Genomic DNA, 26,210 nt, shown 5'->3' on the forward strand with positions numbered 1-26,210 from the left:
GTAGCCACTTAACTGACTGAGCCACCCAGGTGCCCCAAGGGCCATTTTTATACTTGCTTTGTGAATTTCTATTCATGTCATTTTGTCTACTGAATCTGTGGTCCTTTGTCCCTCGATTTTTTTCATTATATACATTTATTGAGATTTTTGTAATTTAAAAAATTTCTCCAGCTTTACTGAGACACAGCTGTCGTACACCATTGCAAATGCAAGGTGTACAACATGTTGATCTGATACATTTCAGAATGATTACCACCACAGCATTAGCTGACACCTCCATCCCGTCACGGTTGTTTTTTGTAGCGTACGTAATATAGTATGACAGTTCTGTGTCTTTAGATGAATTTATACATGCAGCTTACTGCCATCCTAATTACAACATGAAACATCCCCATCACAATAAGTTTGCTTAGTGCCTCTTTCCACTCAATTCCACCACAAGGGCACTTCTGTGTTTTTTTTTTCTTTCACGGAGCATGTTTTTGAAATGCACCCACATTGTGTAGATCTCATATCTGTCTCTTGTATGGGAATCATTTGAAATCATTACAATATGGGACCTTTTGTGTCTGGTTTCTCTCATTAAGTTCTTTTTTTTTTTTTTTTTTAAGATTTTATTTATTTATTTGACAGAGAGACAGCCAGTGAGAGAGGGAACACAGCAGGGGGAGTGTGAGAGGAAGAAGCAGACTCTTAGCGAGGAGCCTGATGTGGGGCTCGATCCCAGAACACCGGGATCACGCCCTGAGCCCAAGGCAGACGCTTAACGACTGCTCCACCCAGGCGCCCCTCTCATTAAGTTCTTTGTGGAGATGAAGAACCAAAAGAATTAGCAGTGAAGCTCGTGGAAAGAATTTGAGATTCCATAACGGGACAAAGGGAGTAGATGTTAGGATCTTGCCAGCAGACAAAATGGACTATTTTGTGGCCAAAAGAATGGTCTGGGAGAGCCTTACAATTGGAGCGTATGCTGAGTTGGAAGGAACGTACTGGATGATCTGTATATAACAGGGAAGCAGGGTAGGCACCACTGGGGGATGCTGGAGGTGCATCCATGTTTCTCTTGGAAGAGCTGGTCTGGACCTTCCACCACAGCTCATTGCTGTTGTTCGGCTTTCTTGAGTTTTGCTCTACGGTTCTTGAACCAAACCTGAAGTACTGTGGGATGTATCTCCAGTGTTGAAGCTACTTCTTTCTTAAGGCTGGGAGCAGGGTAGGGGTTTTTCCTGAACAAGAATTCCAAATCTGCCAAGTGTTTCTCAGTGAACATTGTTCATTTCCTTTATGAATGCTTCTGGTGTTTTCCTTTAAACCTGCATTTGCTGTTGCAGGCTCAGAAGTTCCAAGCATAGTTGGTGATGACTAAAATTCCTCTTTCACAAAGTTACTTTTAGGAAGGTCTCCTGCGCCTAACATCCTGAGATCTAGCTGTCTCCCCATGCTCTGGTCCTCTGTCAAAAGTGTCCCTCAATTTTTAAGAGTTTTTTTTATATATTAGAGATAATAGCCCTTTGACTGTGACATACAAAGTAAATAACTTTTCCCACTTTGTCAGTTGTCTTTTGTCATGAAAAAATGTATTTGTATTTAGTCAAATTTACCAATGTTTTCTTTCATTGCCTCTGGGTCACACATAGAAACTTTTCCTATGACAAGATTAAATAGGATTGTAATAGCTTTCTTCTAGTCTTTGTATGGTTTCATTTTTTACATTGAGAACGCTAATACATTCGGAGTATATGAGTGAGAAACATCTAATTTTATTTTTTTCCAAATGGCTACCTATTTGTTCCAGCACAATTTATTAAAAAGTGCATTAGTCTACTCTGCTGTTCTATTTGTCTATTCATGTGGCAGTACTATGTTGTTTTAATTACAGAGGGTTATAGTATATTTTAAAGTTTGATGGTGCTTTTTCAGTGTTTCTCCAGCAATTCTTACACACTGACTTTTTCCTTGAGGTTAGTATCAACTTTTCTAAATTCAGAAAATAGCCTGTTCATTTTTCTATTAGGATCGCACACAATTTATAAGGCTATTAACTAAGTAAAATGCAAACAACTGGTGAGTAACTGAATAAAGGGTATATGGACATTCCTCTAACAATTCCTAAAACTTTCAAACTTGAAGTTATATCAAAATAAAATGTTATCAAAACCAAACAAATTAAAAGAGCAAAAAGAATGCTTATATATCTTTCTCTTACATCATTCACATTTTTTCCCAATGCCTGTGATTACTCGGTAACATCCAAATATTTCTAGATTCTCCAAGAAACATAACTCTACCATTTCATTTTGATTTCCTCTATTATCACCTATCAATTTGCTGTCAGATCTCTATTGCTATAAGTAAGAAAACTGCTTTCCTTTCTCAAAGAACTTTCCCTCCATTTTTTGGACAAGGAACATCATATAACAACTGTCTTGTAAATTCTCACCAAAATCTAGGGAAACAGTTGATTGGCAAGAGTATTCTTCAACAAGATCTTAATTCCAAGAGATCAGTTTCCTTTCTGAACACTGTGAAGGTATGTAGCTCTCACAGCTCCTCTTTAGAGGGCAGGGAGACAAAATACTCTTGCCGTCCCCTACGCTGGAGGCACTCACGTACCTTTGGTAGTTCCTTTTTCACAATGCTGAGCCATACTTTCCTGCGACGAGCATTAAGCTGCTCAATGGATAAGTGCTTCTTCTTGGTGCCAGGAGGAGGTGCGTCATGAGAGAACTTGGCAAAGACTTTGGTCTGATGGTGGTGGCAACGAGGAGATTCTTCAGAGGAAAGCTCTTCGTCCCTTCGCCTCTTTTTCTTCACTTTTTTCAACTTGGCTGCAAAGGAAACAGACACTGAGAATCTTGCATTTCTGCCCATCCCTCGCTCTAAGACAATTCAAGGTTCTCTCCTCCTTCCACCTGAGGCTGGCAATGTTTATCTCTTTATCTATTCAGGACTATGAATATTCCAAGAGGAAGATCTTACTACCTTGGAAAAGAAAACTGGATACTCCCTATGTTTACATGAAAGAGAAACACAAAATAAAATCTAAAAACTGAATTTCTGTCGAACCCAACAACAGGAAGGGAGACTTACAAAGTACCACGAACTCAAGTAATAGCCAAGAGGAAGGAAACATTTCTACTTGGCGGCAACGTAAGGTGATTAAGGAGAAATAACAAAGAAAGAAAAAAACGAGCTGATAGGACATTATGACCTATGAAGAGAAAATCATACACAGAATAAAAAACTTATTTGGGGGTGAGAGTGTGGAGGATGAGAAAATAGAGATAAACTAGCAGATGTGGGAGAAAGGGAAGAAGGCTGAACAGAAATTCTGAGTAGAGTTCATACCTTCAGGGGAATAAAATCTGTCTCGCACAGATAGTTTAAAACTTTCCCTTCCTACTTCCTTCCTGATTTCCAGCTGTTTGGAGCTCAGTAAGGGAGGAAAACACACTTCCTGGCAAACATGCAAACAAACACTACACAAGATTAGCAAGCGGTGATCTATTTAAAAGTTCCACATACAGCAACAATTATGACTTATTCCCAAGACTTCGGGTTGTTCTTCGTACTTCCCTGCGCATAACCAACTTCTTCCTCTCCCAGAACATTTTCAACATTTGGAAGAGTGTGCAGAAGACAAAAGGAATAAACTAATTGGCTTAAACCTTTGGCTAGGAATCCATACGTCTTTATAATGCTAGAAAAGATCATAAACCAAATACGAAATAAGGTTAACAATCCATATTACTTGGATAGGGAAGACTAGGGTTTCTCAGATAAAGCAAGTTTCTAATACATGGATTATGTTCAAAGTCCAAATGTACCAAAAGGCTACGCACAACCCTGAAACTAAGAATGAGGAACTATAGAAGGCAGGTCAGTATGCTCACCTTTAAGTTTCTTTTCCTCCTTGAATCTCTTTTTTTTAGGTCCAAGTAGGTGCCGTTGTTGCTCATAGAAGGGGTCGTATGTGGAGAGCAGGCCTGCACTGTAGTACTGGTACTGCTGCAACTGAAGCAGGCAAAGACAGGGAGGCTTACAAGGGCTCGTCTGTGCTCTAAGCCTGCCTTCACATCACCTTCACTACAAAAAGCTGAGCCAGAGAAAAACCACAGATCCTAGATATGGTGTTCATCCCACAAAAAGACCAATAAAGATTTAGTATCTCCAGGTGAATTATTTCCTTACTTCAGAACAAAATGGGTTCATCAGCTATGTACATGGTAAACTGCTGAAAACAAGAAAAACGCTTCATGCTTCTGAATTTCCACCAGACTATTTGTTTGGAACTGACACATATTTGAGAGATACAATTAACTGCAGAAAGGGCTCTGCATGGAAGTCATCAATAAGAAAGAAACCATATTTCTTTTACCAATAGGTCCTCAGATTTAATAAGGTTTTGATACCTGTTATTCTGGCTTTTGGTCTTCTATCTGGTTCAGAGAGTCACTAGCCATCCCAATTCTCCTATCTTTCAAGTCTCTTCACTCTTTATATCTCCCGCTAATAGAGGTTGACAATATTATGGATAATGCCTACATTGTCAGATTCCTAACATATGAATGATCGATTTTCTTTTCTGTCCAGGCAGAGATTCTTTCAAACACTGCATTTAAACTGACCCCCAAAGCTCACATTGATTTTGTCTCACTTATTACTAATGGATAAATATGAATATAAAATTAAACAGTCCACTGTTGAATCTCCTTCCTAGATTACAGCCAGTTCAAGAACCGAAACTAGGACAGAAGAGTGACATGGAGAACTATCATGAGGTCCCCTGTCAATGGTCAAAATTATATGAGCATTCTTTGAGCTATATAGTTAAAATCTATGAACTTTCCCATATATGTTTTACTTCAATCTAAAAAAAAGACCAAGTATTACAATCCCTACCAAAGTATCAACAGCATTTTTCACAGAACTAAAAGAAACAACACTAAAATCTGTACGGAACCACAAAAGACCCCAAGTAGCCAAAGCAATCTTGAGAAAGAAAACCAAAGCTGGAAGTATCACAATTTCAGATTCCAAGGTATCCTACAAAGCTGCAGCGATCAAAACAGTACAGTGCCGGTGCAGAAACAGACACACTGATCTGTGGAACAGAACAGAGAACCCAGAAATAAGAGACGCCGAGCTGGCTCAGTTGGTAGAGCATGTGACTCTTGATCTCAGTGTCATGAGTTCAAGCCCCGTGTTGGGCATAGAGCTTACTTTAAAATAAATAAATAAATAAACAAACAAACAAATAATTTCAACACAGAACAGAGAACTCAGAAATAAACCCATACTTATATAGCCAATTAATCTATGTCAAAGGAGGCAAGAATACAAAATGGGGAAAAGACAGTCTCTTCAATAAATGGTGCTGGGAAAACTGGACCCGCCACATACACGAGAATGAAACTGGACCACTTTCTACCACCACAAACAAAATGGATTAAAAACCTAAATTTGAGACCTAAAACCATAAAAATCTTAGAAGAGAAGAGAGACAGTAATCTCTCTGACATGAGCCATAGCAACATTTTTCTAGATATGTCTCCTACGGCAAGGGAAACAAAAGCAAAAATAAACTACTGGACTACTTCAAAATAAAAAGCTTTTGCACAGTGAAAGAAACCATCGACAAAACAAAAAGGCAACCTACAGAATGGGACAGGATATTTGCAAATTATATATCCAATAAGCGGTTAATATCCAAAATACGTTAAGAACTTGTAAAACTCAACAACAAAAAACAAACAAGATGATTAAAAAAATAGGCACAGTACCTAAATAGACACTTTCCCAAAAGACATCCAGACGGCCAACAGACATATGGAAAGATGCTCGACATCACTAATCATCAGGAAAATGCAAATCAACTACAACGAGATATCGCCTTACACCTGTCAGAATGGCTAGTGTCAAAAACACAAGAAATAACAGGTGTTGGTGAGGATGTAGAGGAAAAGGAATCCTCATGCACTGTTGGGGGGAATGCAAATTGGTACAGCCACTCTTGAAAACAGAATGGAGGTTCCTCAAAAAATTAAAAGTGGGAAAATCATATCCAATAATTCCACTACTGGGTAACTACCCAAAGAAAATAAAAAGACTAATTCAAAGAGGTATGCGCGGGGTGCCTGGGTGGCTCAGTCGGTTAGCCAGCTGCCTTTGGCTCAGGTCACGATCACAGGGTTCTGGTATCGAGCCCCACACTGGGCTCCTTGTTCGGTGGGGTGCCTGCATCTCTCTCTGACTGCCGCTCCCCCTGCTTGTGCTCTCCGACAAATAAATAAAATGTTAAAAAGAAAGAGAGAGAGAGAGAGAGAGAGATACATGCACTCATGGTTACCGCAGCATTATTTACAACAGACAAGATACAGAAGCAACCTAAGTGTCTACTGACTGGTGAATGGATAAAAATGTGGCGCACGTGCACGTACACACCCGTACGCATGTATATGAGCTCCTCCCATTTGTGACATGGATGAACCTACAGGGTATCATGCTCAGTGAAATAAGTCAGATTGAAAAAGACAAATACCACATGATTTCACTCATACGCAGAATCTAAAAAACAAACAAAAAGCAGAATCAGACCTGAAGAGAGAACAAACTTGATGGTTATCAAGAGGGGAAGAGGGTAACGGGGGTTGGGCAAAATGGGAGAAAGGGAGTGGGAGATACAGGCTTCCAGTTATGGAATGAGTAAATCATTGGAATAAAAGGCCCAGCACAAGGAATACAGTCAATATTATAATAGTGTTGTATGGTGACAGATCATAGCTACACTTGTGAGCACAATATAATGTATAGAGATGTTAAATCACTTATGTTGTATAAGTGAAACTAATTATTTTACGTCAACTACGCTAAAAAAAAAAAAAAAAGACCAACTATTTCAAGTACCAAATGCCTAGCACTGTACTTTAAGAAGGAACTCTAGTCAAAAATAGTCAGATATCTTACTATTTACTACTTCTGCATGTTTATAAACTTCACCATTTATATACACGTCTGTCTGTCTGTCTATCTATCTTTCTATCTATCTATCTACCTATTTTTTTCCCCTAGAGAGAGAGAGAGACCCAAGTGGGGAGGTGAGGGGCGGGGTGGACAGAGGGAGAGGGTGAGGCAGAATCTTAAGCAGGCTCCATGCCCAGTGCAGAGCCTGACCCAGGGTTCGATCTCACAACCCTGAGATCATGACCTGAGCCAAAATCAAGAGTCGGATGCTTAACTGACTGAGCCAGCCAGGTGCCCCAAATCTTTGGCATATTATTCAAAGCTTTCTGAACTAACTTTGAATGTTAATCAGTTGTTAAAAAGAATTTCGGTCTTCAAATATGCTATTGCTCATCGTGTTCAAAGCACCACACTTCTGACAAAAATCAGGCGCCTTTGGTAACAATATTCAAATAGTTGTCACTAAAAACTATCATCAATCTAATGTTAGTACGTAAAGAAAAGGAGTTTTTTCAAGATAGGGACACTTCCAAAGAGCAAGTGCAATAAAAAAGGAACCCCTAGATTAAAACGGTGCAGCCACTTTGGAAAACGGCCTGGCAGTGCCTCAGAAAGGATAAGCACACAGTTACCATATGACCCACTGATTCCTCTTATAGGTATACACAAAAAAGAAATGAAAACAAATGTCCACACTGAAACCTGTACACAAATCTTCACGGCAGCATTATTCGTAACAGTCAAAAGTAGAAACAACTCACTACTCATAGCTACCATTTGTAAAAGCCAAAAAGTAGAAACAATCCAATTAATTCATTAAGTGATACATGGAGAGTAAAATGCAGTGTGTCTGCACACAACAGCATATTACTTGGCAGTAAAAAGGAGTGAGGTACTGATACACACTACAACATGAATGAACCTTGAAAACATGCTAAGTGAGAAGATGGACATAAAGGACCACATGTTGTTCCATTTGCATGAAATGTCTAGAACAGGCACATTTATAGTGCTGAGTGGCTTCCTAGGACTGAGGGGAATGGAAAAAAATGAAAGACAACAGCTAAGGGGAGTAGGGCTTCCTTTTGGAGTGAGAAAACATTCTGGAATCATATAGTGATGATAGTTACATATCTCTATAAATATACTAAAAACCACTGAACTGTACACTTTAGAAGGCTATTTTTGGTATGTGAAATATATTTCAATAAAGCTTGTATTAGAACCACCACTACCACCATCTAAATATAAAGGTGAAATGACACGTCTTCAATGAATGTTAACTAAAGGCTAAATTAAATACCCAGCGCAAAGGTCTGAGATTCCCCCTGAAACTCTCTTACCTCCTTGTCTTTGCTATACTTATTCTGGTGAAGTTTCTTATACTTGTGCAGTCGCAACATGTTATGAAGCTCTTCTCTGCTGAGGTGGAGCTCTTCCTCTTCTTCTTCGTTGTCTTCACTCTGAGAATCTGCCTCACTGGACTCATCACTTAGCAGAATGCTCTGCAAATGGGAGGAAATGGGAATGGAATCTGTCACTATGGAGCAAGAACTTCTATGACCCAAGCATCTTTTCCCAACACAAGGACAAAAACAGCTGGAAGAGAGTCACTCCAGTTTCCCAATTCATGTGGAAAAGAAAAGGATACCAACTGAACCTAGTGGGCATGAATTCAAGAGCACTAACATATGGAAATGCTAGAAACAGCAACAAAGCTAGATTTCACTAAGTACTTAACAAATATATGTAGGATATTTTAACTGTCAAATACTTAAGGCAAAAAACTAAAACAAAAAACCAAAAAAACCCCCCAAAACCCCACAACCTTTAGGGTATAAAGGAATATAGAAAGCAAGCCAGCCGTGATAGCTAATAAAGGAGAAACAACCCAAAAAATCATTAATTGATTTTGTTATTATCCAAATAATGAAGTATTATTTAGCCATAAAAAGGAATGGAGTACTGATATGTGCCACATGAACGAAACTGAAAACTATGCTAAGTGAAAGAAGCCAGGCACAGAAAGCTGCATATTATAGGATTCCATTTATATGAAATGTCCAGGATAGGCAAATCCGTGCGAAAAGAAAACAGATTAGTGGCTGCCAGGAGCGATGGGAAGTGACTGCTAATAACCAGAGTTTCTTTTTAGAGTGATGAAAATGTTCTGGAATTAGTTGTGATGGCTGCACAGAACTTTACTACAATACGCACTTTAAAAGGGTAGATTTTATGGCATGTGGATTGTATCTCAATTTTTAAAAATGTGATGGCTAAACAAAGATTTCTGCATTGCCAACAGCTTAAAGCCTCACTGATAGGAATCAAATTAGGCCCTTTATACACAAACCTTTTAAAGGACTTCATGATGATAATGAAAGAGTACCTTTAAATTACTTTGAGCTCTTCACAAGAAAAGAAAGCAATAGAGAAATAATTAGTTTTAACAGAAGAAATGCTAGCCTTAACTCAGTTGGGCCAATGACAGTACTCTTGTAAGACTGTAAACAAGAGTCTACCATTTCCTTGCCTATAAACACTCACGGAAAATATAGAAACACTCTATATTGCCTATAAACACTGAACAGAAATTTATTAGGGTAAAATACAAATTCTTTAACATGGCGTACGTCATCTTCTACCATCCCCTCTTTCCTTGTGCTCCGGCTATACTAGCCTTCTTTCTCCTCCAAACATACTGAATTGCTTCCTTTCTCAAGAATTTTGCAGTTATGTTCCTTCCGATTGAAATGCTCTTACCTTAAACATTCACATAGTTCTGATCATTCAGAAATCAGCTGAAATGTTACCTCTTTAAAGAAGCCATTTTTATTTTTTTGTTTATAGACTTACTCACTGCCTCCCCCCATTTGAATGTAAGCTCTACAGTACGGGAACCCTGTCTGTTTACAACAGTATCTGGAGGTAGGATATACTCAATCAACATCTCAACAACTCAAGAACTAATGAAAAGGACACTAATAATCCTGATTACAATGTGAGCCAGGGAGGGCAAGGATCTTACCTATTTTTTTACTCCTTTGCTCTGCACAGTGCTTTATACTCAAAAATGTTTGCTAAAATGAACTTCATTGAGGCCTTTAGATTTTCCTCTATAATCTCTTCAGAAAACAACAACAAAAAATCACACCCACAGTAGAAGATTCGCGTCTAGAAAAATATCCGCTAATGTGTCAGAATGAGTCAATAACCTTCCCTTCTATTTGTAATTTTAGTAGGTTATTTGAATTATAAGCATTTGCCTTATCTCTTACCTTTAGCCACTTTCTGCTTTTCTTCAACTTAGAGAAGTTATATAAATTCCCTTTGTCAGATTTTGATTCTGTGTAAAGAAACATAAAGAACAACAAAAATGAAAGGAAGACTGCCCCAAGAGAACTGATAGCCCACAGACGGATCTCACACCACACTGACCTGACTGTAGAACTCCATTCAGCGAGTATGTGTTTAACATTCCAGAACTCCCTGCTCCAGAAGTTTCTCCAAGCAATGAATTTGGAGGTTCTTCCTTAACTTGTATTAAGGGATCCCCAGACTGGGGCAATAAAGGATTACTGTCATCCAGTCCATCTTCACTCTCATCACTATAAATTGAAGAATAAATCTACAATCACAGCTAATCCAGCAAAATTCTACACAGTTAGCAGACAGAAGAAATTGATCCTTTAAATAAAGTTGACTGTGTTCTATTGAAAGAAGGAAGAAAAAAATACCAACATACCAAAAATCAGAAAATACTTTAACCCTAAAACCAGAGATAATGGGAATCAGAAAGTGGTCAAACATTATACTGGGAATATGTAACTGCATACCTAGAAATATTCCTGTTGAAGATGGCTGATGTTTGTCGCAAGAAATGGTCCAACCGGAGGGCCCTCTCCAAGTACTGAAGATAGAGGGGCTTTGCCAGCTCAGTGCAGCCGCCATCGTCCCCGGCACCCAACTCCGAGGCCATAGAACAAATCTGTCTTCATGCACAAGGGTCTCCGACTTCTCGGCTGAAGAATGGAGATGAAGTGAAAGACAGAATACAATTTATTCTCCCTTTATTTTGCTTGCTTACTATCAATGTGAAGAGAAATCGGACCTTCTAGAACACAAGTCAAGAAGACAGCAGTCTATGGAAAGATCATAATAAAGTTCTCGTTAGGCACTTTTTTCTAATGCAAAGGCAGAAGTTAAAAGAATGAGAACATCAAAATATAGAAATACTGTCATATGTCAGAACAAAAATTCATATTATACTTTTTTGAAAGAGTACCTTAAAATTTACACCCACTTACCTTTTGTCCTACAATTAACAATTAGTCACAATCATCTAACTCTACACCACAAGCTCTCTTGCACACCTCATAGAGGAACACTTGTTCCCAGCATCACCTTCAAAACAGCTGCTTCTTCCTTTTTCATTTTGTATTTACCTTTGTACATTATGTATGAGATATTCCACTTACAAGGGAAGAGAGATATTGTCAGAGTATTTTACTTACTTGTAAACATTCTTTAAAGTGTAAAATAAAGAAATGATTTAGAAAACTGGACCAAAGAGAGTGTAAGAGTGAGAAACAGAGGTATACAGCCTGAGCATTTTCTTTGCTACCTTGTGGTGTTAAAGGAAATCATAACACCTTTGAGCATCTTCTCTTTTTATTACAGTTTTTAAAAGTTTCCTATATAATCTTTATTCTTAAGGACATGTTAAAAATTCTACTCTAGTTGATGTACAGAGTGAACAGAATCTCCCCAGCAGGCTTCCTTTTCTTTTTCAGAAACTGACAAGCTAATTCTTAAATTTATATGGAAATGCAAAGAAATAAAAATAGCCAAAATAATTTTGAAAAAGAAGGTTCAGGGTGCCTGGGTGGCTCAGCTGCTTAAGTGTTTGCCTTCAGCTCAGGTCATAATCCCAGGATCCTAGGATGGAGCCTCAGGTCAGGATCCCTGCTCATTGGGGAGCCTGCTTCTCCCTCTCGCTTTGACCCCCACTCATGCTCTCTCTCTCTCAAATAAATAAATAAAATATTAAAAAAAAAAAACTGAAGAGGGTTGAATAACTTATATTTCCTGATTTTATTTATTTTTTGAAAAGCTTTTATTTATTTATTTGAGTGAAAGAGAGAGAGGAAGAGAGAGAGAGAACACAAGCACGGGGAGAGGCAGAGGGAAAGGGAGAAGTGGACTCTAGGACTCCAGGACTCCAGGATCATGACCTGAGCTGAAGGCAGACATTTAATCAACTGAGCCATCCAGGTACCCCCACTTCCTGATTTTAAAACATATTATAAAGCCACAGTAATCAGGTCAGTGTGATAGTGGCATAAGGATAACCACATAGACCAATAGAACAGACCTGAGAATCCAGAAATAAACCCTTACAGGGGTGCCTGGCTGGCTCAGTTGGTAGAGCATGTGACTCTTGATCTCAGGGTCTTGAGGTCAGGTCCCACACTGGGCATAAAGCTGACTTTAAAAAAAAGAAAAAAAAATATTTGGGGTAAAAAAAACAAAAAACCAAACCGGGGTACCTGGGTGGCTCAGCTGGATGAACGTCTGACACCTGATTTCTCCTCAGGTCATATCAAGTCATCAGATCAAGCCCCATGTCAGACTCTGTGTTCAGCGCAGTCTGATTGAGATTCGCTCCCTCCCTCTCCCCTCTGCCTCTGCCCCCCACCTCACCCTGACTTGTGCTTGCACGCTCTCACTCTAAAATAAATAAATAAATCTTTATGGGACGCCTGGGTGGCTCAGTTAAGCGTTGCCTTCGGCTCAGGTCATGATCCCAGGACCCTAGGACTGAGTCCCGCATGGGGCTCTCTGCTCAGCAGGGAGTCACAGTCTGCTTCTCCCTCTGCCTAACACTCCCCTTGCTTGTGCTCTCTTGCTTGCTCGCTGGGTCAGATAAATAAATAAAATCTTTATAAATAAATCAATAAATAAATCTTTAAAAACAAACAAACAACGCTTACACTTATAGTCAATTTTCAATGAAGGTGCCAAGGCAATTCAATGGGAGAAAAGACCGTCTTTTCAACAAACTGTGTTGGACAACTGGATATTCACATACAAAAAGATTAATTTAAACCTTTAAAAAAAACCTTACATCACATTATACATAAAAATTAACTCAAAATGGATCAGGCACTTAAGTGTAAAACCCCAAACTGTAAAACTTCTACAGGAAAACATGGGGGAAAATCTTCATGATCTTTGTTAAGCAAAAAGTCTTCAGATATGACATCAAAAGCACAATCCATTGAAAAAAAAAAAAAACCACAACTGACAAATTAGGCCATGAAAATTTTAAACTTTTGTATTTAAGCAGTATTATTAAAAAGAGGAAAACAAGCCACAGGCTAGAAGAAAATATCTGCAAGTTGTCTATCTGATAAAGGACTTGTATACGATATCTAATTATAAAATAAAAAAGTCATGGAGATGAAAAGTATAACATAGAGAATATAGTCAATAATATAACAACAGTAACAGAAGGGGACTATGCTGAGTGGTGAGCACTGAGTAATGTATAGAACTGTCAAATCACTATGTTGTACACCTAAAACTAATATAACATTGTATATCAACTATACTTCAATTAATATTTAAAAAAATAATAGGGGTGACTGGGTAGCTCAGTCGGTTAAGCATCTGCCTTCAGTTCAAGTCATGATCTCAGGGTCTTGGGATCAAGCCCTGCATGGGGCTCCCTGCTCAACAGCGAGTCTGCTTCTCCCTTTCTGTCTGTGCCTCCTCCCCACCCCCACTCATGCTCTCTCTCAAATAAATAAATAAAATCTTTTAAAAAATAATAAAAACGGGATACCCAACTTTTCTATCTATCCTCTAAAAAACACCTGCCTTCTCTACTTCAATCTTTTAAGGATAAAATGAAGTATATGTGAAAGAGCTTTATAAGAAATGCCAAAGTATTTTCAGTGTATGCTCACATATTCAGAGTTGGGAGGGGTCACCGAGATTATCCAGTCCAACTGGGTCATATTACAGATGAAGAAACTAAAAACCAGAAAGATTAAATAATGTGAGCTCTTTTGCAGAGCCAGGTTCCTAGTTCCTAAACCAGTACTTCTTCAATCTCGGCAAACTGTCTCCCTAGACAGGATCTACCTCTTAAGCTGCTCGAGTGTATGCTTTGATCTTGTGAAGAACACAATCCCAAGAGCCAAATATTTTTAAAGCACCAATTCTACAGAAAAAAGATCACTTAGTATTTGCATTATTTGAAATACCTGTTTAGAAACCATTCTTGCTCATTGAGGTGCAGGGTTTTATAAAAGAACAAATAGGATCTATGTTAAGCTAAACAGATTAGCCCTTAGTTCAAGGTCAATAAATGGCCAATATAAGCTGTCAATAATCATTGTTTTTTAACTGATGTGATTACAAAGACACTAAAGCAGAATAACATGTTAATAGTGGAATACTCCTGCCTGAAGTTCAATTCAATATTGATGTAAAAATTTAGTCTTGGAATTATTGAAGAGGATGCCGGCATTAATTTTTAGATTAAATAGGCAACACATTAATTTGTTTATAGTGTTATATGTTAGAAGAAAACCTTTTTGGGGGCACCTGGGTGGCTCAGTTGGTGAAGTAGCTGACTCTTGATTTCAGCTCGGATCGTATCAGGTCTTGGGATAGAGCCACACGTCAGGCTCCCAGCTTAGCCGGAGTCTGCTTGAGGATTTTCTCTCTCCCTCTCCCTCTGGCCCTCCCCCTGCTCGCAATCTTTCTCTCTCTCTCTCTGAAATAAATAAATTAGACGGAAAAAACCCTTTTGGACATTGGGTTGAATCTACGCTATGTCTACTCAAACAGAATCTCACTGGGAGAATTTAAGAAATAGAAGAACGGTGGCAAGGCTCATAAAGCTAAGATTTTTTTAACTGCTCAGATGGCAAAAATCTTCACTATATAACCTATTTCATCTAAACTTTGTATTCAAGTGAATTATATAAGGAAGTATTACTAGGTTTCAATCGGGGAGGGGAACACAGACTTGTATCCATAATACATAAAGAACTCTATGACTCAGTAAGACGACAACTAAAAAATGGGCAAAAGACCTTTTACGGACATTTTACCAAAGAAATACGAATGGCTAATAGGTATATGAAGATGCTCAACATCAAAAAATGCAAATTAAAATTACAGTGAGATACCACTTTACACTCACCAGAATGGCTATAATAAAAAAGAAAAATTATAACAATTTCTGAAACCCTCACACACTGCTGGTTAAAATGTAAACTACTATAGTCACTATAGAAAACAGTTTGGCACTTTCTTAAAATTCTAAATATAAAGTTACCATATGACCGAGCACTTCCACTCCTGGTTATTTACTCAAGAGAAATAAAAACATATGTCCACCCAAAGCCTTTAATGTGAACACAGCAGCACTATTCACAAGCAAACAATCCAGGGGCACCTGGGTGGCCTAGCTGTTAAGCGTCTGCCTTTGGCTCAGGTCACGATCCTGGGGTCCTGGGGTCGAGCCCCACATCAGGCTCCCTGCTCAGCAGGAGGCCTGTGTCTCCCTCTCCCACTCCCTACTTGTGTTCCCTCTCTGTCTCTCTGTGTCAAATAAATAAAGAAAATCTTAAAAGAAAAGAAAAGAAAAGAAAGCAAAACAATCCAAACATTTATCAACTGGTGAATGGATAAACAAAATGTACACCCACACAACAGAATATTATTAGTAATAAAAAGTAATAAACATGTTAATACATGCAACGACATGAATGGATCTCAAAAACGTTATGCTAAGTTAAAAAAAAAAAAATGCCAGGCACAAAAGACCACATATTGTATGATTCCATTTATATGAAATATCCAGAAAAGGAAATCTATAGTCAGGAAGTGGATTAGTGGTTGGCTAGGTGTACAAAGGCGGACTGACTGTAAATAGATACGAGACCTCTTTTTTAGGGAAGTTGGAAATGTTCTAAACGCACACTGGATTGATGGTTGTACAATTCTGTAAGTTTGATAAAAATCACTCAATCGTACATATAAATGAGATAAATTTCATGAATTTAAAATAGTTTTTAGTAACACAGTCAAAGAGAAAAGAATGTTGAATATTTTTAAAGACTTCAATAGGTTCTACTTTTCAGTGTGAGAGCTAACATGTACCCATTCCAAAAGATTTCAAAGAAACAGTTTTAAAAACACAGCAAAATTCTCTAAGAGAATGCATATAATTCATCTAGATATACATACATAAAAATCAAAGCATATAAAATTGCTACTTGGCTCCCTCCTAAATGTTTCATTAAAAAATAATTGATCTCGGGGCGCCTGGGTGGCGCAGTCGTTAAGTGTCTGCCTTCAACTCAGGGCGTGATCCCAACGTTCTGGGATCGAGCCCCGCATCAGGCTCCTCCACTAGGAGCCTGCTTCTTCCTCTCCCACTCCCCCTGCTTATGTTCTCTCTCTAGCTGGCTGGCTGTCTCTGTCAAATAAATAAATAAAATCTTTTAAAAAAAATAATAATTGATCTCATGTACTTATTTTGGCTGATAATGAAAATGATTAAGAAAGTATGAAGGTATGACTACAAAGTAATACTGGGTGATTCAAAAAGAACTCTTTTCAAAAAATAATTCCTCAGTAACTAAGCTGTATATGAACATGAAGTCAAAACCAATCTGTCCAGGAAAGATCGCAGTTACTTCTACAGTCTCATGATACTCAATATGTGTCTCCATGTGACTCCCAGTACCCATCAATCCCAATTCTGGGAGAGTCTCCCAGAATTACTTTGTAGCATATCACCACTAATGGCTGAAATGGCAAGCATGATGCACTCCCTTATTTCCACAAGGCTAAAGAGAGGAGGTACTTCAAGTATGAAGTTTCTGACATATTTCCACAAATAGTCTTAAGATTATACCTGGAGAGTAAAGGAATATTTTTAAGTGTTCAATTAGATTCCTTTTATTGTGGTAAAATATATTTTAACGTAAAATTTACCATTTTAATCATTTTAAGTGTACAGTTTAGTAGCATTAAGTACATTCACAAAGTTGTGCCAATCAGCCATCACCACCATCCTCAATTATATTTTTAATCATCTTTTAAAACTAGTGGCCTCTCTATTCAACCCAGTTGCCTTGGACAGTCTGCTAAAAGCTGCTTCTCTGGGGCACCTGGCTGGCTCAGTGAGCAGAGCACAAGACTCTTGATCTCAGGGTTGTAAGTTCAAGCCCCACGTTGGATGTAGAGACTACTTAAAAAAAAAAAAAAAAAAAAAAGCTGTTTCTCTAATAGCCTATACTTTCACCTCCTAAACTTGTCTTTCTCTCATTCTTCACAAGGAAACAACAGGGCCATGCTAACCTGACCCACGAGCTGTTATCCAACTTCAACAGAGCAAATGACATTTCTCAAAAACCCTTTTACCCACCTCTTATCAATTGTTTCTCATTCCCTACAAAGATTATTTCAAACATTTTCCCCTCTTCCTCAAAATTCTGAACTCATTCCCCCTCATCTTGGAAGGGCTTGAGGAGAAGCAAATCTCTCCATTCTTTTCTATTCTACTATAATTCCCTCTTTTCTTCTCTTATTCTTTGTGGTATTTGAGCCACAAATACAAGTAGACTTTATCAGTCTACATTATAACTCTCCCGTCAAGGTATTCTACGTCTGGTGTAAAAATAGGACTACTTCATTACGTCATCCACTGTCGGTCAGACCCATGCAGTCACAATTTAAAATACATGAGTTATTACAAATTATTTTATTTTTCCCCCAATATATTACAATTGGGGCATCATACTGCTTTTTAATTTTATATATACATATAAGTTGATACATACTTATGTACAAAATATTACCTATAGATTTTATTTTAAGGATAGAAAAGAAAATACTATATTTTTTTAAAAAAAGAGAGTTGGGGGCACCTGGTAGTTCAAATGGTTAAGCATCTGCCTTCCGCTCGGGTCGTGATCTTCAGGTCCTGGGATGGAGCCCCACATTGGGCTTCCTGCTCAGGGGAGAGTCTGCTTCCCCCTTTCCCTCTGATCCTCCTCTGCTCATGCTCTCTCTCTCTCAGAATGAATAAACAAAATCTTTAAAAAATAAAATAAAATAAATAATAAAAAAGGGAGAGTTGGGTCTGAAATGGCTGAGAACCGCTCTGTCTGATAAAGCACTGTTTATCAAAACGTATGAACAGAAGTCAAAATTGTTGACTGACACTTGCTTCTGGATACTCTCTATGTCTTTGACAACTTCTTCAACTACTTCTTTACCTCCTTAATGGAAATTTCTTTATTCTAAATGTGGAGTCCACCCAAGTTCTGTCATCCATTCTTACCCCTTAGTAAACCTCATCCGCTACTAACTTGGATTAATACTGCTGTATGGCTGGGGCGCCTGGGTGGCTCAGTCGTTAAGCGCCTGCCTTCGTCTCAGGTCACGATCCCAGGGTCCTGGGATTGAGCCCCGCACTGGGCTCCCTGTTCCGCTGGGAGCCTGCTTCTCCCTCTCCCACTCCCCCCCTTGTCTTCCCTCTCTCGCTGGCTGTCTCTCTCTGTCAAATAAATAAATAAAATCTTAAAAAAAAAAAAAAGTACTGCTGTATGGCTGACTTTCTGGCCTCCATTTTAAAAGTACACAATCTACATTTCTTGATGCTTGCATATTCCACCCTTGATAGACAACTGACCCCTTCAAACTCAAAACTTTTCATCTGCCCCTACAGCAGCTAGTCCATCTGTCTTTCCTATTTACACAACAGTTAGTTAGTCAGACTCAAAATCTATGCATCAGTTTTTACATTCCTCTCTACCTCTCTCTTTACACCCAAACGGTCTCGATGTCTAGTCAATACTTCTTTAGGGATGATGTCTAGAATCTGTCCTTCTCTTATTATTGTTTTCATTTAGGTTCTTATCATATCACCCCTAAACTACTGCATCCTAATTTGGCTCCCCACCTCTATGTTCTTCTCACTTTAATCTCAGTATTACCAAAACATCACTCTGATTACATTGTTATCCCTCAACTGCTTTCCAACTTGCTTCCAAAATTCAATAAAGTCTAAATTCCTCTGCCTGAAATTCAAAGACCTTTATCATCTGGCTCCAAGCTACCTTTCCAATTTAATCTTTTACTATCCCCCCACACTCCAGATAAATTAAGAACATCCTGAAGATGTCTCTTAACTACCCGTCAGACCCATCCTAATCTTCAAGTGAAGAGCTCTTTAAAATTCATCTGATCACAGGGTCATACTAACAATTTCAAAGAATGGAAGGAGTATTAATATATGTTGTTAGAGCAATTCACCATTGATTGGCCTGGTCCATACCCTGAACTCTGGCTCTTTAATCCTGGTTATCCTCAACTGGACTTTGATCATACTTCAGCAGCCCTGATTCAGTTTGATATCCATGGTAAAGTGTCTGCTTCTGAATCACACCCACATACATACACCCTACCTGTGTCCATGTGTGATCCTGGACTGATTGCTTTGCACTCTCTAATTACTGCTATGTCTCTATGGAAGCTGTCTTGCCCTTGTCCTGTGAATGATGTTTCTGTAAGAAGTCTTACCAAGTTAAACCAAAATCCTTCAAAGACAAAATGAAACACCCCATTCCAGGAAATACTTTTGGATTATTCCTAGCTTAGCTAAGGCTATTCTCTCTCTTCTTTGAAGTTCTAAATGGTTATTTATAGTAAGCCTGGCACTTATATGATCTTACAGTCTATTTACTATATACATGCATGCCTTATCTCTTACTAAACTATACACTATTTGAGCAGCGTCCCTATCTCATGAATCTATATGGTTCTGATATTTACAAATAACCATATTAATCTGCTTTTTTATGCATAGTGTCAAAGGTCAAGGCTACAAAACTCTAGTTCTAATGTTAGATCCTATATAAAGACAATCTATAGTCCATGACCATGGGGCTCTAGTTCTATCCTGGACACACGATTTGGGGATGAAAGTTTAAATGAAACAAATGAAAAGATACAAAATCAGGTAACAAAGTTAAGCAGAATGGGTGCGATCATCCATTATCCATACTTGCTGAACAGGAGAAGGCATGTACTAAAAATCTTCTGGGCAATCCTACATAAAAACTGTGTATCAGACAAGCTTTAGATAAATACTGGGAGGTGAGAGGAGATCAAAGTGTTACTTCTAGACAAGAATCTGAAGGATACCTGCACCAACTGCCAATTCTTACACAAGGACAGGATTTTCATCTTCTTCCAAATAAAAAGCCTAACAAAAATTACTTGGAGAGAAAGCCACCCTATCTCTGGACGGAGATAAACTAGGAAGCACTGTTCAAATGGTAGCCTAATCTAACAGTTTTTAGTTTGGTTTAAAAAAAAAAATTTTTTTTTAAGATTTTATTTTATTTGAGAGAGAGACAGCCAGGGAGAGAGGGAACACAAGCAGGGGGAGTGGGAGAGGAAGAAGCAGGCTCTTAGTGGAGGAGCCCGATGTGGGGCTCGAACCCAGAACTCCGGGATCACACCCTGAGCCCAAGGCAGACGCTTAACGACTGAGCCACCCAGGCGCCCCATGTTTTTTATTTTTAAATAGAGTGGGGGTGACTTTTAATCTTTTTTTTTTTTCCTAACAGCAAAGGTAAGGACGTGACAAATAATGACCCCCTCATAAAGTACTACAATTACAATGATGGCCATTAACAAGTACTTGTCTGAACAACTACACATTTAACCTTTCCACACTTAACTCTACTTTCACTTCTGATTTCTCTTTATAGACACTGCCCAAAATTGGTTTCATACCAATCATTTATAGAAGCATTTCTCCAACTTTGCTTCTCTGAATACTAGCTCAAGATATTAACAAATGGGGGACACCTCGGTGGCTCAGGTCATGATCCCAGGGTCCTGGGATGGAGCCCCTGCTCAGCGGGGAGCCTGCTTCTCCCTCTCCCTCTGCCTGCTGCTCCCTCTGCTTGTGCTCACTCACTCTCTGTCAAATAAATAAAAATAAAATCTTAAAAAAAAAGATATTAACAAATGTCCATTAATATGAAAAAATACAAAAGTCCATTAATGTTAGGCCTAAAATTTTTTCCTCTTCAATATGCTAACGTACTCAGAGTCTCTCTCCAAAAGGAATTCCAAACTTATTTGACCATTTTCGTCAAAATACCTATCAAAATAACTCAGAGAAGACCAGATGGGGCATCAATGATTCAGTCAAATATCTAAAAAGAGTTCAATTATATATGCCTTTAAGAAGTAATTCTTTTTTTTTTTTAAGAAATAAATAATTCTTAAACTTACCAAGACTAATACAGAAAAGGCCAAAAGAAGGTATAGCTCTTAACAAAAAAAAAAAAAAGCTTAAAAAAAAGTACATTTTTTTTTAAAGATTTTATTTATTTATTTGAGAGAGAGAGAGAGAGGGAGAGTGGGGGGGGCTGGGGAGAGGGAGAAGGAGGCTCCCCGCTGAGCAGGGAGCCCAATGCAGGACTCCATCCCAGGACCCTGAGATCATGACCTGAGCCGAAGGCAGATGCTTAACAGACTGAGCCCCTGGGGCATCCCCAAACTACATAGCTCGAAAGCATTTGCAGGACTAAGATAGCCTGTAGGAGCTATGGGCTCTAGCTTATACAAAAGGCCAAACCATTAAGGGAACAAAATAACTGAATTTCTCACCTCTGCTCCCCTGTAACTCAGACACTCTGTAGCCCAAACCCGTTATGACTGAATGTGATCTACCGAATCAGATCAACAGGTTACACGGATAATTTGCAGGACTATAGCACAAATAGCAGGATCAGGCCAAATAAATGAACTTCATAATATTTTAACAGATAGAATAAGACCAAAAAGAAGTGGGATGTAATTTTAACATAAACATTAGAGTAACATTTTCATTCACTCAGCCATTCAATTGCTGAACTCTAAGCACAGTGTAGACAGAAGGTATTTCCTTCAGAGAATTCAGTTTCATAGAGGAGGTTAAGACTCAAACATAAATAACAATAAAAACCACACTTGGGAAGTCACTTAAAAGATGTACAGATAAAGTGCCACGGAGTTCAGGAAAAAATGAATATTTATGAGTGTTAGACCATGTTAAATGTCATATAAGGAATCGGTCAATCCTACTGTCTACATTAGGTTATATATATCTACATCTTTGATGAGGAAACAGCAGGTTAGGATATGGAAGATCCTTCTATGTATTTATGACCAAAAGAACAGAAAACAAGTAGTCTGATGATCATATAAAATTTAATGTTTCCAACTTCCCACCAAAAAAAAAAAAAAAGAAAAGAAAAAAAAGAAAAAGAAAGGAAAAGAAAAAAAAAAAGCCCAGACCAAATGGCTCCACTGGTGAATTTTATCAAACATTTAAAGTAGAATTAATACCAATGCTTCACAAACTTTTCCTGATCACAGAAGAAAGAACAATTGCCACATCATTCTATGTGATGGGCATTATCCTGATTCTGAAGCCACAAAAAGACATCACAAGAAAACTACAGGCTAAAATCCCTTATAGAAACAAAAATCCTCAATAAAATATTAACAATTAAATCTAGCAACAGATAAAAAGAATTATACACCATTAACACGCAGAATTTATCCTAGGAATGGAAGGTTTGTAGAACACCTGCAAATCAATGTACTACACCCGCATGAACAGAACAAAGGATGAAAACCACCGGAGCATCTCAATTAACACAGAAAAATGACTTGACAGGATCCAGCACCATTTCAAAATAAAAGCCCTCAACAAACTAGAAGGGAACTCCCATAATCCCATAAAGGGCACTTACAAAACACTCACAAAATCATTCTAATGGTGAAAGAATGCTATCCCCCTTAAAATCAGGAATAAGACAAGGTTGTCTGCTTTCATAACTCATATTCAAAACTGTACTTAGGGGCGCCTGGGTGGCACAGCGGTTGAGCGTCTGCCTTCGGCTCAGGGTGTGATCCTGGCGTTATGGGATCGAGCCCCACATCAGGCTCCTCTGCTGGGAGCCTGCTTCTTCCTCTCCCACTCCCCCTGCTTGTGTTCCCTCTCTCACTGGCTGTCTCTCTCTGTCAAATAAATAAATAAAATCTTTAAAAAAAAAACAAAAAAAGTGTACTTAAAGTTCTAGCCAGAGCAATTAGGAAAGCAAAACAAAACAAATTAAAATAAACATCACCCAGACTGGAAAGAGGTAAAACTATTATTTATAGATACTTATAGATAGATAGATAATCCGAAAGAATGCACTAAAAAATGATTATAACTAACAAACAAGCTCAGTAATCCTGTAGGCTATAAGACCAATATACAAAAATCAGTACTATTTCTATATACTAGCAATGAATAATCTGAAAATAAGATGAAGAAAATAATTCCATTTACAATAGCATCAAAAAGAACAAAACACAGAAAGAAGAAATACAAGAACAAAAGAAGAAAAGAAAAGAAAAAAGGAAAGAGAAAAGAAAGACTGACTTTGGAACAAATTTAATGAAAGTACTACAAGACATATTTATACTGAAAACAGGACATTACTGAAAATGATTAAATGAGAAAACATTCTATGGTTCTTGGATCAAATGATTAATATTAGGAAGACAGTAATGGTATATAAATTAAATGTAACACCTAACAAAATTCAAGCTGGCTTTTTTGCAGAAATAGACACGATGGTCCTAAAATTCATATGGAAGGGCAAGGGCCCTAGGATAGCCAAAACAATCTTGACAATGCAGAACAAAGCTGGAGGACTCAAACTCCCAATTTCAAAGCTTACTACATAGCTGCATTAGTTTAGACATGTGCTAGGACATAAGGCTAGACATATAGATCAATGGAACAGAACTGAGACATAAACCCTTAACTTGAGAGTCAACTGATTACCAACACGCCTGTCAAGATAATTCAATTGCAAAAGAAGAGCCTTTTCAACAAATGGTACTGTGACAACTAGACAGCCACATGCAAAAAAATGAAGTTGGATCTCTTCTTTATACACAAAAATGAACACTAAAGAGATCACAGAGGTAAATTTAAGAGCTAAAACTATAAAACTCTTAGAAGAAAACAGAGAGGTAAATCTTCATGGCCTTGAATGAGGTAATGGTTTCTTAGATATTATACCAATAGCAAAAACAACAAAAGGTAAAATAGATATATTAGACTTCATCAAAATTAACTTTAGTGCTATAAACCAAGCTACAAGAAACTGAAAAACAACACTTGGGAAGACAGACTTCCAAATCATATTGTCTGATAAGGGTTTGATATCCTAAAAGTATTTTTTAAAAACTCTTTAAAACTCAATAATAAAATGGCAAGTAACCAAATTTTTTTTTTTAAAGATTTTATTTATTTATTCGACAGAGATAGAAACAGCCAGGGAGAGAGGGAACACAGCAGGGGGAGTGGGAGAGGAAGAAGCAGGCTCCTGGCGGAGGAGCCTGATGTGGGGCTCGATCCCAGAACGCTGGGATCACGCCCTGAGCCGAAGGCAGGCGCTTAACTGCTGTGCCACCCAGGCACCCCAAGTAACCAAATTTTTAAATGGCCAAAGAACTGAATAAACATTTCTCCAAAGGAAATATACCAATGGCTAATAAGCACATGAAAAGAAGTTTTAACATCATTAGCCACAGGGAAATGTAAATCAAAACCACAATGAGATAATACTGAGCACCTACTAGTATAGATTTTAAGAAAGATAAGAAGAGCTGACAAGGATGTGGAGAAATTGGAACCCTCCTATACTGCTGGTGGAAATGTAAAATGGTGTGGCCATTTTGGAAAGGTTTGGCAGTTCCTCAAAAGGTTAAACATAAAGTTACCATATGTAACTTCTAGGTGTACCCAAGACAAATGGAAACTAAGTCCACAAAAAAACTCAGACATGAATCTTCACAGCAACATTCACAACAGCCAAAAGATGGAAACAACCTAAATGTCCACCAAGTGATGAATGGATAAAATGTGATATATCCACATAATTGAATATTGCTTGGTAACTGAAAGGAAACTAAATACTAACTGATGCTACAACATGGATGAACCCCGAAAACATTATGCTAGGTAAATAAGCTACTCAACCAAGGCCTCATATCGTAATATACCATTTACAAGAAATAACCATAAAAAAGAAAACGCCACAGTAGATCAGTGGTTGCATGGGGAAGGGGGAGGTGCAGACTGTGGTACTGCGCAGTGGCAGGATGGGAAGTGACTACTAATGGGTAGGGGTTCCTTTTTGGGCTAATGGAAATGTTTTAAACTTAAGACTGTGGTGGTGGTTGTAACTGTGGATATACTAAAGATAATGAACATACTAAAACCACATATACTTTATTTTTTATTTATATTTTATTTATTTATTTGACAGAGAGAGAGAGCACAAACAGGGGGAGTAGCACTCAGTGGGAAAGGGAGAAGCAGGCTCCCCTGCTGAGCAGGGAGCCCATGCAGGGCTGGATCCTAGGACCCTGAGATCATGATATGAGTCAAAGAAAGACGCTTAACCAACTGACCCACCTAGGCGCTCCAACCACATATACTTTAAGTAGGTGAATTCTACAGACTGAGCATTATATCTCAATAAACATGCTTAAAGTGTATTATTTCTGCACAAGACAAAACAACAGAGATAAAAAGTAAATGATAAATTGTGAAAAATGTTTACAAGTTTACCAATTTTAGTGTCATACAGACGGTTCTCAAAAAATTTGAGCAATACTATAAGACCTCTAAGAACACAGAACCTGCCCAATAATTTTCTGTTTAAAGAGATTGTTACCAGTATATGTTAATTCATTGTATTTAAATAAAAAAGTGAAGATTATGCTAATTAAGTGAATTTAAATGTTTAAAAAAGGAAAAAACAGAGATTGTTACTATTATCCCATTTACAGATGAGGAACCACGTTACTTACACATTTTAAGTAACTTGCTCAAGGCTGTACAATTTAACATGGAATGTGGATTTGAATCCAGATAATCTGACCCCCAAGCCCTCATCATTTTTTTTAAAGGTTTTATTTATTCATTTTGAGAGACAGTGAAAGAGATCACAAAGGGAGAGGAAGACGACGACTTGCCACTGAGTGGAGAGCTCCACGCGGGGCTCGATCCTAAGACCCCAAGATCATGACCTGAGCTGAAGGTAGACGCCTAACTGACTGAGCCAACCAGGCACCCCCTCTTTTTT

At 38.1% G+C, this 26,210-nt stretch overlaps 1 protein-coding gene across 1 annotated transcript in view; it reads right to left on the bottom strand.

Moving 5' to 3' along the window:
- Positions 1-11,386, bottom strand: part of INO80 (INO80 complex ATPase subunit) — a 99,239-nt gene extending 87,853 nt beyond the window's left edge. The window contains exons 1-6 of the mRNA XM_008702234.2: positions 10,800-11,386; positions 10,402-10,571; positions 10,242-10,309; positions 8,307-8,468; positions 3,894-4,014; positions 2,614-2,828 (exon numbers count right to left, since the gene is read on the bottom strand). Coding sequence (XP_008700456.2) covers positions 2,614-2,828; positions 3,894-4,014; positions 8,307-8,468; positions 10,242-10,309; positions 10,402-10,571; positions 10,800-10,942 — 879 coding nt within the window. The 5' untranslated portion in view covers positions 10,943-11,386. The remainder of the gene's footprint in view (positions 1-2,613; positions 2,829-3,893; positions 4,015-8,306; positions 8,469-10,241; positions 10,310-10,401; positions 10,572-10,799) is intronic.
- Positions 11,387-26,210: the final 14,824 nt, after the last annotated feature.

The sequence above is a fragment of the Ursus maritimus genome, unplaced genomic scaffold (genome assembly GCF_017311325.1).
Source record: "Ursus maritimus isolate PB19 unplaced genomic scaffold, ASM1731132v1 scaffold_35, whole genome shotgun sequence".
Classification (NCBI taxonomy): domain Eukaryota; kingdom Metazoa; phylum Chordata; class Mammalia; order Carnivora; family Ursidae; genus Ursus; species Ursus maritimus.